The sequence below is a fragment of the Oncorhynchus clarkii genome, chromosome 4 (assembly GCF_045791955.1).
Source record: "Oncorhynchus clarkii lewisi isolate Uvic-CL-2024 chromosome 4, UVic_Ocla_1.0, whole genome shotgun sequence".
NCBI lineage: Eukaryota > Metazoa > Chordata > Actinopteri > Salmoniformes > Salmonidae > Oncorhynchus > Oncorhynchus clarkii.
Genome location: NC_092150.1, coordinates 17183834 through 17200602, shown reverse-complemented (window position 1 = coordinate 17200602; position 16769 = coordinate 17183834). Strand labels below are relative to the sequence as shown.

The window sequence follows — 16769 nt, the reverse complement described above, 5'->3', positions numbered from 1 at the left end:
GATATCCATGGGTATCAATGTACATCAATCCAAACGTTTCCGTAAACATGGAATTCTGTCCCCTCTGTCTGAAGTCCACTCAAATGCAGAGTCCTTGCAGCGTTGATTGTAACGGCCTTTCAGTATCTTTAGAGAATCATCTCTCTTGCTCAGATGGATATTTTTGACAACCTAAATCAATGTCCTGTTTACTGTTTGTCAGCTCTTTTACATCGGCAGTCCATTGGTTTAACAGCATATTGTAAGGTCACTCAAGGGAAAGCATTGTCTCCTGTAGAGTCGCAGAAAATACGGGATGGGGGCAATATATAGACAATACTCGTACCCTTTAGAGGGAGGATATGTTTCAATTACACACTTTCTCAGCGGACGGTGGTGTCAAAATTACTCCTTGACACAGAAGAGTGTCATCAATATTATCCTCACGGCTTGATAATCAATCATAATAATAATAGACATACTGTATATACACAATATTAGCAGCTTTACTTCTGAACCTTACGCTCGTGGGGGGTGATGAATAACTTAAACCTACTGTATTATGCCCCCCACTTCGATCTCGACAAACAAAATAGTTTATAAGACCCCAACAAATGTACATATATGGGAGAAGGGATGGATATAATAATGATAATCAAATAATCATATTATCCCTAATTATCTTGGTAATCACAACACTAGTAAGAGGGACTGGCTGCAGAGCAGAGCATGAGTCCAGTTGTTCCTCTATGAGGGCAGCATGGGGAGGAAGTGGGTGGAGGGGTGTCTCCTCCGGGCTTTGTGACCTCGCCGGGGCTTCCCCCTGCCGTTCAGAGATACGAACATCTGCCTGCCGCCGTGTTTCCAGCGCAGGGAGGCATACGTGTTGTAGCCGTTCTCCTCGATGCGCTCCTTGAACTTACAGTTAGGGTTGTACTTCACCTGCAGGGGAGGGAGAGAGGGAGAGTGAGGGAGCGTGAGGGAGAGAGGGAGAGTGAGGGAGAGAGGGAGAGAGAGGGAGAGAGGGAGTGAGGGAGAGAGAGGGAGAGGGAGGGAGAGTGAGGGAGAGAGGAAGAGAGAGAGGGAGAGAGAGGAGAGGGAGGGAGCGAGGGAGAGAGAGGGAGAGGGAGGGAGCGAGGGAGAGAGGGAGAGAGGGAGCGAGGGAGAGAGGGAGAGAGGGGGAGAGTGAGGGAGAGTGAGGGAGAGAGGGAGAGTGAGGGAGAGAGGGAGGAGGGAGAGAGGGAGAGAGGGAGGAGGGAGAGAGGGAGAGTAAAACATGTGTTTATTATGACCAGTAGTAACTAACAGCAGTAGCATGGACACACCTCTGAGATAGGGACAAAGGTCCATGTCTGTTATTGCATTCATGTTTTCCATTTATTTCTGTGTTGTTATGGAGTTATTTGTTGTGTGTTGTTTCTATGTTGTTCCATAACAAAACAATGACCATCCACATTGAATGGCAAAACATTTTATAATTAGGTGTTCGTTATGGTCGGATCACGGCCAAGAAGATATAACAATACAAAAACATGTATTTTTGATACTGTAACTAACCTACATGAAGAAGTGTTCATCTGCAATGTAAAATGTTTTGACAGTCATCTATCAGATTGTTATCACTTCCTTGATCCATTTCTGAGGCTATGAACAGAAACAGGGATTTGTGTCAATATACAGGCACAGGCCTCTCCTCATTGCCATGGGTGGTTGGAACTTCTTATCTGTACGTAGGTATGACCTAAAGATATGACCATCAAAACAGATTCTGGAGTAATCCCATCTACATGCCACTATCAGGCTGAGATCACAGGGCCCTTATGGAGATAGCATCAGGCTAGCTTGATTCTCCTGCTTAATGGCCATTAAGGGAGGTTTCAGTGGGAGGTTCTAGGAAGCTGAGTGAGTTCATCTATGTCCTGTTTATGCTGGTGGCAGGGTGAAATAATGGTCTGCAACTCATCACAGCTTCACATTGCTGACTGATTGCCAGCTCCAGATTTGTCTCTCTCTCTCTGAGCTGTAAAACACTTAGATACCACGCCATAGGCAGCCTCATTACATGTCAGAGAGAGAGAAATAGAGAGAGAAAGAGAGAGAGAAAAAGAGGGAGAGAAAGAACGATAGAGCTGTGTATGAGCACAACAAGTGGCAGATGGCACGCAAGACCTTCACATCTGCCTCTTCTGACATTAGTTCAGCCTCCTTTTCTTGGCTATCTGCAGTATTCTGACTTTTCTTGGCTATCTGCAGTATTCTGACTTTTCTTGGCTATCTGCAGTATTCTGACTTTTCTTGGCTATCTGCAGTATTCTGACTTTTCTTGGCTATCTGCAGTATTCTGACTTTTCTTGGCTATCTGCAGTGTTCTGACTTTTCTTGGTTATCTGCAGTATTCTGACTTTTCTTGGCTATCTGCAGTGTTCTGACTTTTCTTGGTTATCTGCAGTGTTCTGACTTTTCTTGGTTATCTGCAGTATTCTGACTTTTCTTGGCTATCTGCAGTATTCTGACTTTTCTTGGCTATCTGTAGTATTCTGACTTTTCTTGGCTATCTGCAGTATTCTGACTTTTCTTGGTTATCTGCAGTATTCTGACTTTACTTGGCTATCTGCAGTATTCTGACTTTTCTTGGCTATCTGCAGTATTCTGACTTTTCTTGGCTATCTGCAGTATTCTGACTTTTCTTGGCTATCTGCAGTGTTCTGACTTTTCTTGGTTATCTGCAGTATTCTGACTTTTCTTGGTTATCTGCAGTATTCTGACTTTTCTTGGCTATCTGCAGTGTTCTGACTTTTCTTGGCTATCTGCAGTATTCTGACTTTTCTTGGTTATCTGCAGTATTCTGACTTTTCTTGGTTATCTGCAGTATTCTGACTTTTCTTGGTTATCTGCAGCATTCTGACTTTTCTTGGTTATCTGCAGTGTTCTGACTTTTCTTGGTTATCTGCAGTATTCTGACTTTTCTTGGCTATCTGCAGTGTTCTGACTTTTCTTGGCTATCTGCAGTATTCTGACTTTTCTTGGTTATCTGCAGTATTCTGACTTTTCTTGGTTATCTGCAGTATTCTGACTTTTCTTGGTTATCTGCAGCATTCTGACTTTTCTTGGTTATCTGCAGTGTTCTGACTTTTCTTGGCTATCTGCAGTATTCTGACTTTTCTTGGCTATCTGCAGTGTTCTGACTTTTCTTGGCTATCTGCAGTATTCTGACTTTTCTTGGTTATCTGCAGTATTCTGACTTTTCTTGGTTATCTGCAGTATTCTGACTTTTCTTGGTTATCTGCAGTATTCTGACTTTTCTTGGTTATCTGCAGTGTTCTGACTTTTCTTGGTTATCTGCAGTATTCTGACTTTTCTTGGTTATCTGCAGTGTTCTGACTTTTCTTGGTTATCTGCAGTATTCTGACTTTTCTTGGCTATCTGCGGTGTTTGACTTTTCTTGGCTATCTGCAGTGTTTGACTTTTCTTGGCTATCTGCAGTATTTTGATTTTTCTTGGCTATCTGCAGTATTTTGACCTTTCTTGGCTATCTGCAGTATTTTGACTTTTCTTGGCTATCTGCAGTATTTTAACAGTGGAACAAGCCTCTCTTCAAGACCCGTGTACGAGCATCACCTGCAGCTATTATCAAGCTGGGCCCAGGTATATAGTCATGATTGATATTGCCACTATTAGAACTTCATACTTGAAACTTTGGCCAACTGTTGATTTTCCTAGTGTAGACCTCAAAGACTCATTTGAATGGAATGACCTGTGCTTGGAGGAAACATCAATGTCCCCTAGCTGGAACCTGGCTGCCCATGGTGTCTCATGAAACAATGTTGCAAGGTGTACCTACCGATCCAAACAGTGTGCCTTTTTTGGACATTGCTAAGTACAGCCCGGTGCTGACCGATTTGATGGCGACGACTCCCACACTGACAGATCGGATTTCCATTAGACCTGAAAAAGAAGGAACAGAAGTCTCTGTTAGAACAGGGGAGTTTTCCATCATAAGCTACTCTATCGTTATCGATTAGGAAAACAGACGGGCATATGCTCTGGGGAGAGGGTTTTCCCAAGACAAAAGAGAAAAAAACAGGATATGCATAATGGCCCATTTAAATGTTTCCCTTTGTGAAGAGACATCTACAACTCAGTTTCTTATTAACAATCGTCTCACTGAGAACTACTAGACTGCAGAGACATAAATACATTTGAAAATAGGCTGTGTCGTCCTTCAGAAATACAATATGATTCAAATCAGCCATTTCAAAAACATATCATGAACAATATTCAAGAGGAAAAATCTATTTACTTGTAAGACAACCCTGTTTTCAAGTAAAAAATAAAATAATTTATTATTCTGTGTCTGGAAGTACGATATGATTTATGCAATGAAATGAGAACACCCAGTCTTTTAATCCATTCTGAGCCAGACAACATTTTCCAGAGCTCACTGTATCTACACCCTCTCAGTAGACTGACTATAGCATTCAGCACAAAGAGCATTATGGGCTGGGTCCTGTCTGCACAGGGAGGGAGTGCCATCATCCCAGACACTGACACTCCACCCAGATGATGCCCGGTGAAGTTTACCAGGGAGACACAAAGCAGCGTCTGATGGCCACTTACACCAACCTCTTACCCACTTTCTCCATAAAAGACCTGGCAGTGCTGCAGGCTAATTGTTTCTTCTGGGCACTGATTGCAAACAAATCCCATGTGGCTTGGTCATGATCTGGTTTTAGTCTACACAAAAAGCCCTTAGCCATTGTCATGGTGATAGACGGAAATGTTTTGGAGATGACCTGTGGGTCTTACCACGGGGGCCTGAAAAGGACCTAATTGCTGGATACGCTGCTCCCTTGGAGAACTCCTCCTGTCTCACCTTCAAAGGCACCCTGATGTGGCCTGCTATCAGATCTAAGCACACATCCCTCCCAACAGACATCGCAAGCCATGGAAACCTGTTTTTGGAGGAGAAAACATCTTGAGAAACATGCTGTTTTTTCTCCTCTAATGGGCACCTCTGAATGTTGCTGAAACGGGAAACGAGGCTAACAAATAGGCTGTTGCATTTGGACAGGGCCTGTAAACACAGTAACATCAAGGTGCTGAAGGAGATGTGGACCTCACACCAGTAGGAAATGAAGTAGGAGCAGTAAACTCACGAAGCGCCCAGACCAGCGGTGCAGCGCTGCTCATGCAGAACCACATGTGCTGAAGGGGGCAGCTAGTGGGTTTCCGAGCAGGGACACTGGTTAAACCCATCCAGCGATGAAAAATAAACGCGCTCACCAGGGTCCGAGCAGGTGTTACTCTCCCGCCACTGCCATCTTTCCCCTATTTATTTATGTAAATCCAGACTTTGTTTGGAAAGAAATTAGGAAAAAGCTGTAATTGGGAGCAAGGGTTGGCTTAATATGTTTGGGGATTTAAAAAAAAAGAGTATTATAAACTGGGTGGTTTGAGCCCTGAATTGGCTAAAAGCTGTGGTATATCAGACCGTTTACCACGGTTATGACAAAAATGTATTTTTATTGCTCTAATTACATTGGTAATCAGTTTATAATACTATAACGCACCTTGGGTGTTTGTGGTATATTGCCAATATACCACGGAGAAGGGCTGTATCCAGGCACTCCGCATAATAACAGCCCTTAGCCGTGGTATATTAGCCATATACCACACCCCCTCCGGCCTTATTGCTAAATTATATGTCAATCATTATTTGAATATGTTGGTAACCTATTGTTTGAAAATGATAATGCCGTAGAAGCAGGTGTTTGGAGGATATATTGGCACGGTTTGAAACACCCGTGTCAATTTATCCTCCAAACACCGGCCTCCCAGGCATTATCACTTAAATAACAGAGAAGGGTAATGGTCTTAGAGACACTTAAGATCAGGGAAGTTTTTATACAGGTGAAATCCTTATCAACAATTGGCATTGAGAAACCAACTACTAGATAAGACAGCCAAAGACATTGTCCGTTTCTCTTTCCTTCCTTCCTGAACCATGTAGCGATACACAGACTCACAGCTGCTACCACCACTATCCATGCTTACCAGGTGAGGTCATCCACATCAGACACACAGAGAGACAGAGAGACAGAGAGGGTAAATACATAGAGGACCTGTTGAGTGTCTTTCTTCTCTGACATGTGTGTGTACATGGAGCCCCTTTCTCCACACAGCTGCAGTGGGACAGCCAGCCCAGGGCCAGTCAGCCAGTCATCCCAGGGCCAGTCAGCCAGCCAGCCCAGGGCCAGTCAGCCAGCCAGGCCAGGCCAGGGCCAGTCAGCCAACCAGCCCAGGGCCAGTCAGCCAGCCAGGCCAGGCAGGTACCAATCCATCCAGCTTCACCCCCATCCCTCTGATCCTTCAAAGGCATGTTAGCACATTGATGGCAATGTCCCCTTTTGAGCTGTGTTTACAAACACTGGGCGTTATGGTGGTAGGGAGCGTGCAAGCGACTCATAAGCAATTAGGCCCAGGCAGGCTGGTGATTGGAGCTCACTGTGGGTTTATGGGGACTTGTCTAGTCCAATGAAAACCGCTGGTGCCTGAAAGTGCTGCTGCCTCTAATTGCCATTATTTGCTGCTCTGAGCTCCAGGCACGGTAGGTGCTGCCATGATCCTCACTCTGATACGTAGATTGCACTATGTACTAAAAGCAAGGAGTGGATAGCGTGGTTACAATGACTTTTCTTCCCTGAGGTATCGAATGCAGGAACATGGATCTCTTACGTGTGAGAATAGTTTTGTACGGACAATCTTTTGGATATCAGTCTTCAAATAGACCTCATAAGTCCTTATGTTAAGGCTAATGACCACCTCATTAGACCCACGTATCATGTTGACAACATGTTGTGTCATATTTATGCAAAGAGTGTTTCTGCTTTTTCAATGCAGTATTAACCCATTTTTGCATGTTAACCAATTATTGCATGTGCACATGCAATACAGGAACTAATGAGGAAAGAAAGGGTAGCTATTTGTAATCATGCTGTTTATTATAATCCACTCTCTGCTGTGCATGTTTCATCTGCTCTGTTGACGAGACAGGTAGCTTTAGCTTCTTTCTTACCCTTGGCAGGATCTGTTGACATGTTTTGGCCAGAGCTGTTAATAAGCTGAAGCTGCTATTACAAACAAATCCCTATACAGGACTAGTCAAGTGTGGACTGACCGTTTTCTATCTTCTATGGGATTTTCAAAGCCCAGTCGTCTTTTACTCTTTCTCTTTTCTTTCGTTCCCCCTTTTTTGGAAGTGAGCCCCTCGTCAGATCATTCAGCCTTTTCTGACCTTGAAATAAAAACGCAGAAAGGAAAGCGAGAGACTCTCACGGGGTTCCTTTTGTCAGACTCATGCTATGGGAGGAGGAGGGAGTGGGTACTGGGTGTAGGGGCTGGTAATAAAAAGGGGGAGGGGGGGTCATAAAACTATGTGGACTCCAACTTGCCCTTCCGTCCCCCAATAACTCTTTGTTACTTACCTGAGAGGTGGAGAAAAGACAAGATCTTATTAATGACTGAGCTTTTTGTTGGACTTGGGGGGGACGGGACGGGGGTGGGACCGTCCCAATACACAATTATAAAGCAGGGGATAAGGGAGGAGGAGAATCGAGTGAAAGATTTCTTGGATTGCCCCCTTCAGCAGCCCTCCATGGCCCGGTGCTCGACCAGGAGAGAGCCTGGGAATCGGGGCGCTCCCGCTGGGCGCCTGCTCTTGATTGACATACCTTTTCAATTATTTCACAGTTTGCCTTTAAAATGGAGAGGTCCCTGTTGTTTTTTTTCTCTGCCCTCCTTTTCAAAACACAAGCTTTTCATGCTGGGTCTTCACTGCTGGGCCTAATGGCTGTGACCAGCACCTTTGATCTGAGCTGACCCCCTCAGAGGGCTGAGGACTGGGTCCAAGCAAATGCCTGTGTGTGTGTGTGTGTGTGTGTGTGTGTGTGTGTGTGTGTGTGTGTGTGTGTGTGTGTGTGTGTGTGTGTGTGTGTGTGTGTGTGTGTGTGTGTGTGTGTGTGTGTGTGTGTGTGTGTGTGTGTATGTGTATGGTTAAGGAAGGAGGGGACAAAGCCAGCATCACTCAATACTACTTTAAACACCTTGAAAAAGTATCATGGGAACAAGAACTTGATAGGTGATTGGATCAAAATCGTCAATTATCACATCAAAAGGAGGATAAGGAAAATCATTCATGTTAACTTCAGCTATACGTGTCTTGTTGAAGCTATGTGAACCATATCAGTCTTATCAGTCTTATGTGAGCCATATCAGTCTTATCATACAGCCAAACTCTGCCGGGTAGAAAGGAGAAAAGGACAATCGACCCCTCTTGGCCTTTTTTCGTCGCTTTTTATGAGTATATAATGCTTTTTAGACATCTTGAGACCCCCTTCTTTTGTGTGGAGCTCGAAAGGCAATGGGGTGAACAGAGGAAGAGAAAGGGGAGCTTAACTTCACACCACTGGCTTCTACCTTGTCACTTGTCTGTGTTTGAAAGGCTGGGGAGGGGACAGACTTTTCTCAGTCTGTCCTGCTCAGCCTCTCATAAAGGACTACTTTCACCTGCATGTTTAATGGATAGTCTCATCTAGAACAGTTTACACACAACCTTCTCCTTGACCTGTAGATAAGATACTGTAGGGCATCAGAGGAGCAGTATCATGTTTCATGACAAATCATGTTTGACATATCATGTTTCATGACAAACACTTGATAAGGACGTCTCTCAACAAAATGTACAGGCTTTTATCACCTTTTTGTTTCATGAGCGAAGAAAATACCCCCCCCTCCCCTCCTACAACCCTGACAAAAACAGCTGACCTGGCCATCAGTTAGTGGGCCATTAAAAATACAAACATCATCATCTAATTGGTTTCAGTCCCTGTCCAAGCTGACAACCTGATATGATAATGCTGAACCACATAGCCATGTGGTTATGGGCAGCCTGAGGTTGTGGTGACAGATCAAGTCCAAGGACAGACGCATGCCACTGGCAGGTTCATCGCTCTCTCTCAACACAGCTCTGAGGGCATAGAGGTAACAGAGGTAACAGAGGTTAGCCAAACGGTGGGCTTCCAAGCTCCGTGGACAGGGATCTGTAATGTAAGATCCGCAAAATATATTTGAAAAAGAGTGGATCATAAACATGTGTGTTATATCATACATTGTAGAATTTATCGCCTGGTTGAAATACCACTGAATAGACCCCCCCCCCCCCCCCATAATGTCAAGGATTGTGTTTAATTTCATTAATTCCATTCCGACTGAAAGAGAAGCTTGGCTAGGATTTGACAATATGACTTCTATACGTTACCTATATAATAGAATTGCATTGGTAACAGAGAAGTGCTTAATATAGCGGGCATTTTAGAAATGGCATGTATAGTATGGAGAATATTGGATGGCCACAGTCTTGACAGTTTAACCACTACATTGGGCGGCCCATTCGTTTTACTGATAGCTGAATAATAGATGGTGAATTTCTTGTCAGGGACCCAGTACATTTAGATTATAATAGCAGAATTTACTGGAAGCCTGATAATTCTATCATGGCATGTGATACTGCCTCATTGATGGCTGTTTTTTTTTATGAGTGGCTGTATGAAACCAAATCTTCCATTAACTTTGAGTCTGACAGTGTTGGGACGGAAAAGGATCTCTTACAGGACACACAGACGTCTGCTGGGAGGCGAGGAGGGAGACTTGCTAACCTTTACATAGGAGCTTGTAATTCAGTCAGGCTACATGAACTCACATCCACTAAGGAAAAAGACAGCAGAAATATATTATCGATCAGCTTTCAATATTACACTGTCTGTATATTACTACACAGCACTTGGTATATTTGGTGAAGCCAAGTTGCACTTGCACTTTGACTGTGACATCCAAACTGAACCATTAACCACTTCATCTTTCAAACAGCTTTTAACTCTGGAAAAACAAAGAGGGGTGGATTTAGGTAGGTTGTATGTGGTCCGTGTGCATGATTGGCCCTGTTACATGATGTCATGAAAGCAAAGATGGGCAGGTTTATGTTAGTGCAGGGAGGGAGCAGGCAGCAGGGCTTGTTTGGGTCATGGTGCTGCATGGTGCCTGTGCCACATGTCCTTCCCATTAATCCGTGTCTGAGGAGGAGGTCAGTGACAGACAGGAAGCAACATTGATCAGGTTCAATCTCAGCATCTACCTGCTGAAACCAGATGACAAAGCCCAGACAGGGAGGAGGTACAGGGAAGGGAAGGCAGAGAGAGCCCCATAGAGCTCCATAAAGCCCCATATCATGACTTACCGAGCGGCTGGTTGGGTGATTAAGAATTACAGCTGGAAAAGAGATTACCCCTGCTGAAATATCGCACCCTTTGAAACAAATTTAGAGACATGAGAGAGAGGCCTTGATTAGCCAATTGGGGGAGAATTGAAACAAATTTAGAGACATGAGAGAGAGGCCTTGATTAGCCAATTGGAGGAGAATTGAAACAAATTTAGAGACATGAGAGAGAGGCCTTGATTAGCCAATTGGAGGAGAATTCCCTAAGCACTATTTCTAATCCTGGAGGGCTCAAATGGTTTGTTCCTCAGAAGGAAGAGAGAAGGGAGAATTGGATATCTAGCCCTGTAGATGTACATGCAAATCAATGCACCGTAACTAAATCCAATTCCAGGAGAAACTAAAAAACATGTTTAACCCTTAGAGATGAAAAATGCATGTTTTTGACTATCTTCACATCACATTCACTTTTCATTGAATGGTTTATTCATGTCATTTATCTTCAGGGATGTTGGTTTGGATGCTAGAATACAGTTTCATTTAAAGACACACTGTAGTCAAACTTGCGTCAAATGGAAAGCGAGCCAGGTTGGATGAGGGATTTGTGACCTTTGGTTTTTACATGTTTTCTTTTTAGAACGGCACGCTTCATAACTAATGTGGCTGTCAAAAGGTTATGCCAGTTTATGCTGATATACTGAACATGTGTGATGGTGTGATGCCCTCACCAGTTTAATGGATTGACTGGGGTTGGAAAGCAGAATAAAATGTTCAATCGCTGCCACCCCAGAGCAGTGCCCCAGAACTGTTGAGCTGCCGCTGTGGAGCTCAAGGCTCAGCATCAGGGCAGCAGCCTGTGTCTCTGGACATGCATCATGCCTAATTAAGTCTCACAAGGCAAAGATGATTTATTCATCCCACCCAAATGGCTATGAGACATGTCTCCTCGGGGCAGAGTGCAGCTCAGTGGCTCCCTCACACACACACGCACGCACGCACGCACGCACGCACGCACGCACACACACACACACACACACACACACACACACACACACACACACACACACACACACACACACACACACACACACACAATGCACAGTGTGCAATACACACAAATACACACACTATGATATAGTACATATACTGTAATGCAGTATACACGTTCAATAATGTGTTGCCTCTAATCGCTGACTGCTTGTCTAAATAAATAGATTTAACAAATGTCTTTTTAAATCATTCATTTCCAGACCCAGACATACGTGAGACTCATACTTAGATGAGATGAAAGCTACTGAAACAGAAAAAAAATGTAAACCCCACACCCCACAAGTCTCCGCAATAACATTACCTGAACACCTCTCTCAGGTCTACAGCATGTTGGAGACATAAAATGCATCCAAAGTAGCCGAAGTGAAAAGTATCCAGCCTTTTAGCCTCTCTCTTGAAATAAATTAAGACTGTCTTGGACTCTTGGCTACCAGAGGTTCTAACATGTAATAAAGATACTCATGGCTATTTTTACTCTCATTTTTGGTCGGTTGTGATCATTGCTCATAGTAATGGATGTTGTTTTTATTATACAGATGTACTTTTAATAACCAGTCACCCTGACACGGTTAATGAAGCGAGGATAAGACAATACAGTTTGAAGTTTGTAGTAGGACATGCACCGGACTGTACACACACCACAACCACACACCACTACTACTACCACACGCACCACTACTACCACACGCACCACTACTACACGCACCACTACCACACGCACCACTACTACCACACACCACTACCACACGCACCACTACTACCACACGCACCACTACTACCACGCACCACTACAACCACGCACCACTACTACCACACGCACCACTACTACCACACGCACCACTACTACCACACACCACTACTACACGCACCACTACTACCACACACCACTACTACCACACACCACTAACACACGCAACCCTACTACCACACACCACTACAACCACGCACCACTACTACCACACACCACTACTACCACACACTACTACTACCACACTCACCACTACCACACGCACCACTACTACCACACACCACTACCACACGCACCACTACTACCACACACCACTACCACATGCACCACTACCACACGCACCACTACTACACACACCACTACTACCACACGCACCACTACTACCGCACACCACTACCACACGCACCACTACTACCACACACCACTACAACCACACACCACTACAACCATGCACCACTACTACCACACACCACTACTACCACACACCACTACTACCACACACACCACTACCACACGCACCACTACTACACACACCACTACTACCACACGCACCACTACTACCACACACCACTACCACACGCACCACTACTACCACACACCACTACAACCACACACCACTACTACCACACACCACTACTACCACACACCACTACTACCACACGCACCACTACCACATGCACCACTACTACCACACACCACTACCAGACACCACTATTACCACACGCACCACTACTACCACACACCACTACTACACGCACCACTACTACCAGACACTACTATTACCACACGCACCACTACTACCACACACCACTACTACCACACACCACTACTACACACACCACTACCACACACACCACTACTACACGCACCACTACTACCACACACCACTACTACCACACACCACTACTACACACACCACTACTACACACACCACTACTACACGCACCACTACTACCACACACCACTACTACCACACACCACAACCTCACACCGCTACCACACACACCACTACTACACATACCACTACCACACACACCACTACTACAGACACATGCCAAAACCCTGTGTCTGTCTGAGGACTTACATGTGTCTTGTACGGTGTCTCTGTACAATGTGATGTTCTATACAATACCCTCCCAGCTGATGACTTCATGTGTACAGTACAGTGGACACTACCCTGTCTGCTGATGACATGCATGTGTGATCAATAATGTGACTAGATCATGTATAGGAATAGCCATTGTATTTATATGATGTGTGCAATATGTTGTGTAGTCAAGGAGGTACCTGGAGGAAATTGAAACAGAGTGAGAGGAAGGCCTGTCTGGGTGTGACGGTGTCTGTGTGTTCCCTTCGTATATGGCCAAGAACACGGAACAACAACGGACAATTGACAGAATGGAGAACAGGAAAACCAGAAGAAAAGAGCTGGCAGAGCTTACTCCTTCCCTACCCAGATCTCCACTGTTGTTCCCATATCCCTCTTGGGGGATGAGAGCGCCGATGGGCCTGATAACATTATTTGCCTACTGTCTTTTAATCTATCAGTCCACACTCACTCACTGCCGAGCTATCTGTGTGTGTTGGGATAGGCTCGCACGGACACGTCCCATACACACTGGACAGCTCTGCATAGACCAGTAGTATGGGGAAGTGATGGGAATGTGCAGTGATATGGGGATGTGGGTAGACTTATGTCATTTTATTGTTGAAACGTTTTTCTCTATTTATGGTCCTACAGATATCAATCGTTTTCAAAAGATTTTGCACAGACAAAACTACATATTTCAATGGCATGTGCAAATCATAGAACATTCCACATGACAGTATCGAGATAAACAAATAATGCAATGCTTACTCAAAATAGTTCACACAAAATCCCCAGATGATAATGAAGTGCAACTGTGATTCTCTGATCTGAATGCATCTAACCTAAGATCCCGACTCTTTTTGCAGGGTGCTTTACGTATGGTTGAGCTGTTTTATCTTATAAACAAACACCCCTTTGACAATGTCATACCCAGTATAGTTTTACAAGCCCACGGCACAAGTCATGCAGTATAATGCCAGCAGTTGACGAATGAGCATTCAATGTCAAATTAAATACTACTTGTATGACATGCTACTAGTACGGAAACATGAATTGATCCCTATTCCGGCTCTATTTTACTCTAACCCTCTGAGTGCAGACCAGAACGGGCTTCTGCTGTGTGTGTGTGTGGGGATTGGTTTGTTCTTGTATCCTTGTGGGGACCTAAAATCCGCAAAAGTCCCCACAAGGATAGTAAAACAAGGAAAATTCTCCCTTTTGGGGACATTTCCCACATCCCCTTGAGGACAAAGGCTATTTTAAGCTTAGGAGTTAGGATTAGAATTATGGTTAAGAGTTAGATTTAGGGTTACGGGTTAAGGTTAGGATTAAGGTTAGGGTTGTGATAAGGGTAAGGGTTAGGGTTATGTTTAGGTTTAGGGGTTAGGGAAAATAGGATTTTGAATGGAAATGAATTTTAAGTCCCAATGAGGATAGAACAACATAACGTGTGTGTATGCGTGTGTGTGTGTGTGTGTGTGCGCGCGCGTGTGCATGTGTGCGTGCGAGAACGGGATAGTGCTCAGGTGAAAGCTGACTCTCACACTCCCTCGGCCGCAGATGTGAGGGGTGACATTCTCTCACACACAATCCCTCTCTGGTACAGTTTCAGGGACAGCACAGCACTCGGCCCAGTTTCCCCTTTATACTGCTGCTGCTGGGAGAAGTGCTCGGGGGATTAGCCAGGTCCTTCAAAGGCCATTAAAGCAAATGACAGGTATCCTGTTTCGGCGGTGCTGGGACAGGCCAGGTGAGGAGCACAGAGGCCAAGCAGGAGAGCAAGGGTCAGCTGGGGACAAAAAGACAAGGCCAGCGTGGGCCCCACTTTATCTGGCTCACTCCCTGGCTCTCCTAAACTGGGAGCCCTGCGTTTATGAATGGTCTGCTTGATGGGACCGCTGAGACATTGTCTCACTCTGGTAACTTTAGCTTTTTTACAGTCCGACGTTTTGTTTTCGGGTTGGGGAGTTTTTCTTTTCGTATGGGCATGACTTCCCCGATTTAGAATTGATTTGAATGAAAATAAAACGTATCTCATCAGACTAGTCAATAATTCAATGTTTTTAACTTACCAACGATGCTCATTCACATTGTAATTTGCATTGCAACACTTCTCTAAAGTAAAGAAACACAAATGAACATCAAAGACTAAGTATGAAATGAAAGCTTTTTTTCAAACAAGATTTTGGAGGACAAATGTTGTTGGTGACAAATGGATTTAGGTTAAGTCATTCTAATGTTTCCCTCTATGTGTGGATTTCAGACTCTATCGTACTAGTTAGAAGTTATGATATGGTACATAATAATAATGATAATAATACATGGGACATATGTAAAACTTTTCAAGAACCCAAAGTTGTTTTACAATTGCAGTACGCTGGCAGCTAGTGCTGTACTATATGGACTTGGACAGAATCATTACCAGACAATCCTTCCCCTCGGCTAAACATTTTCTTAAAATTGCACTTCGATTTTGCATTTCCATCAAAGACCTACATTTGAACACTTGGGACGGCCACACACCATTGAAGTTTATCAGTCCATTGTTTTATCACTCTACATCAATCTATTGGACATGAGACAGATACAGCTGATAACCATATATAGATGGCCATGGAGAGTTCCATAGCCTGCCATTGTCCCTGGACATCACGTACGCAGTTTGTCCCTGGACATCACGTACACAGTTTGTCCCTGGACATCACGTACACAGTTTGTCCCTGGACATCACGTACACAGTTTGTCCCTGGACATCACGTACACAGTTTGTCCCTGGACATCACGTACACAGTTTGTCCCTGGACATCACGTACGCAGTTTGTCCCTGGACATCACGTACGCAGTTTGTCCCTGGACATCACGTACGCAGTTTGTCCCTGGACATCACGTACACAGTTTGTCCCTGGACATCACGTACGCAGTTTGTCCCTGGACATCACGTACGCAGTTTGTCCCTGGACATCACGTACGCAGTTTGTCCCTGGACATCACGTACGCAGTTTGTCCCTGGACATCACGTACGCAGTTTGTCCCTGGACATCACGTACACAGTTTGTCCCTGGACATCACGTACACAGTTTGTCCCTGGACATCACGTACACAGTTTGTCCCTGGTCCACCGCCATCTCTCTCTCTCTCTCTCTCTCTCTCTCTCTCTCTCTCTCTCTCTCTCTCTCTCTCTCTCTCTCTCTCTCTCCACCCCTGCCCCACTCGGTGAACGACTATCTAGCAGAGCTGCGGAAGTGTTGAATTAACCAATTACCTCTTGCAGATAAAGCACACGTTCTCACAGTCTGGTAGACCAGGGTCAAATGTGACCAATTACCCCATCCCCTCCAAGCAGAGATCCTCAGTCTGTCTGATTCATCCAAAGTAAGACAGGGCAAATCCCTCAGAATCCTGACCCACAACTAGAATGGTCCAACCAAAAGACACATAGTAAAATTCTACAACAGTAAAACTCAAAAACAACACTGAAGAAAACAGACTAACAGTGCACATTACCACTAAGTTGGGTTGCCGCTGATGTACTGGGCCTAGCTATGCAGATACTGAACATCAAATAACTTGTTGTAAACTATTACAAACATGAGTCATTCAAGATAAGGTATGCCGTAAAAGAGGTTTGTATG

At 44.5% G+C, this 16769-nt stretch overlaps 1 protein-coding gene across 1 annotated transcript in view; it reads right to left on the bottom strand.

The window, feature by feature from the left end:
• Positions 1-726: 726 nt before the first annotated feature.
• Positions 727-16769, bottom strand: part of LOC139407591 (fibroblast growth factor 22-like) — a 29498-nt gene continuing 13455 nt past the window's right edge. Inside the window, exons 2-3 of the mRNA XM_071151417.1 lie at positions 3821-3924; positions 727-921 (exon numbers count right to left, since the gene is read on the bottom strand). Coding sequence (XP_071007518.1) covers positions 727-921; positions 3821-3924 — 299 coding nt within the window. The remainder of the gene's footprint in view (positions 922-3820; positions 3925-16769) is intronic.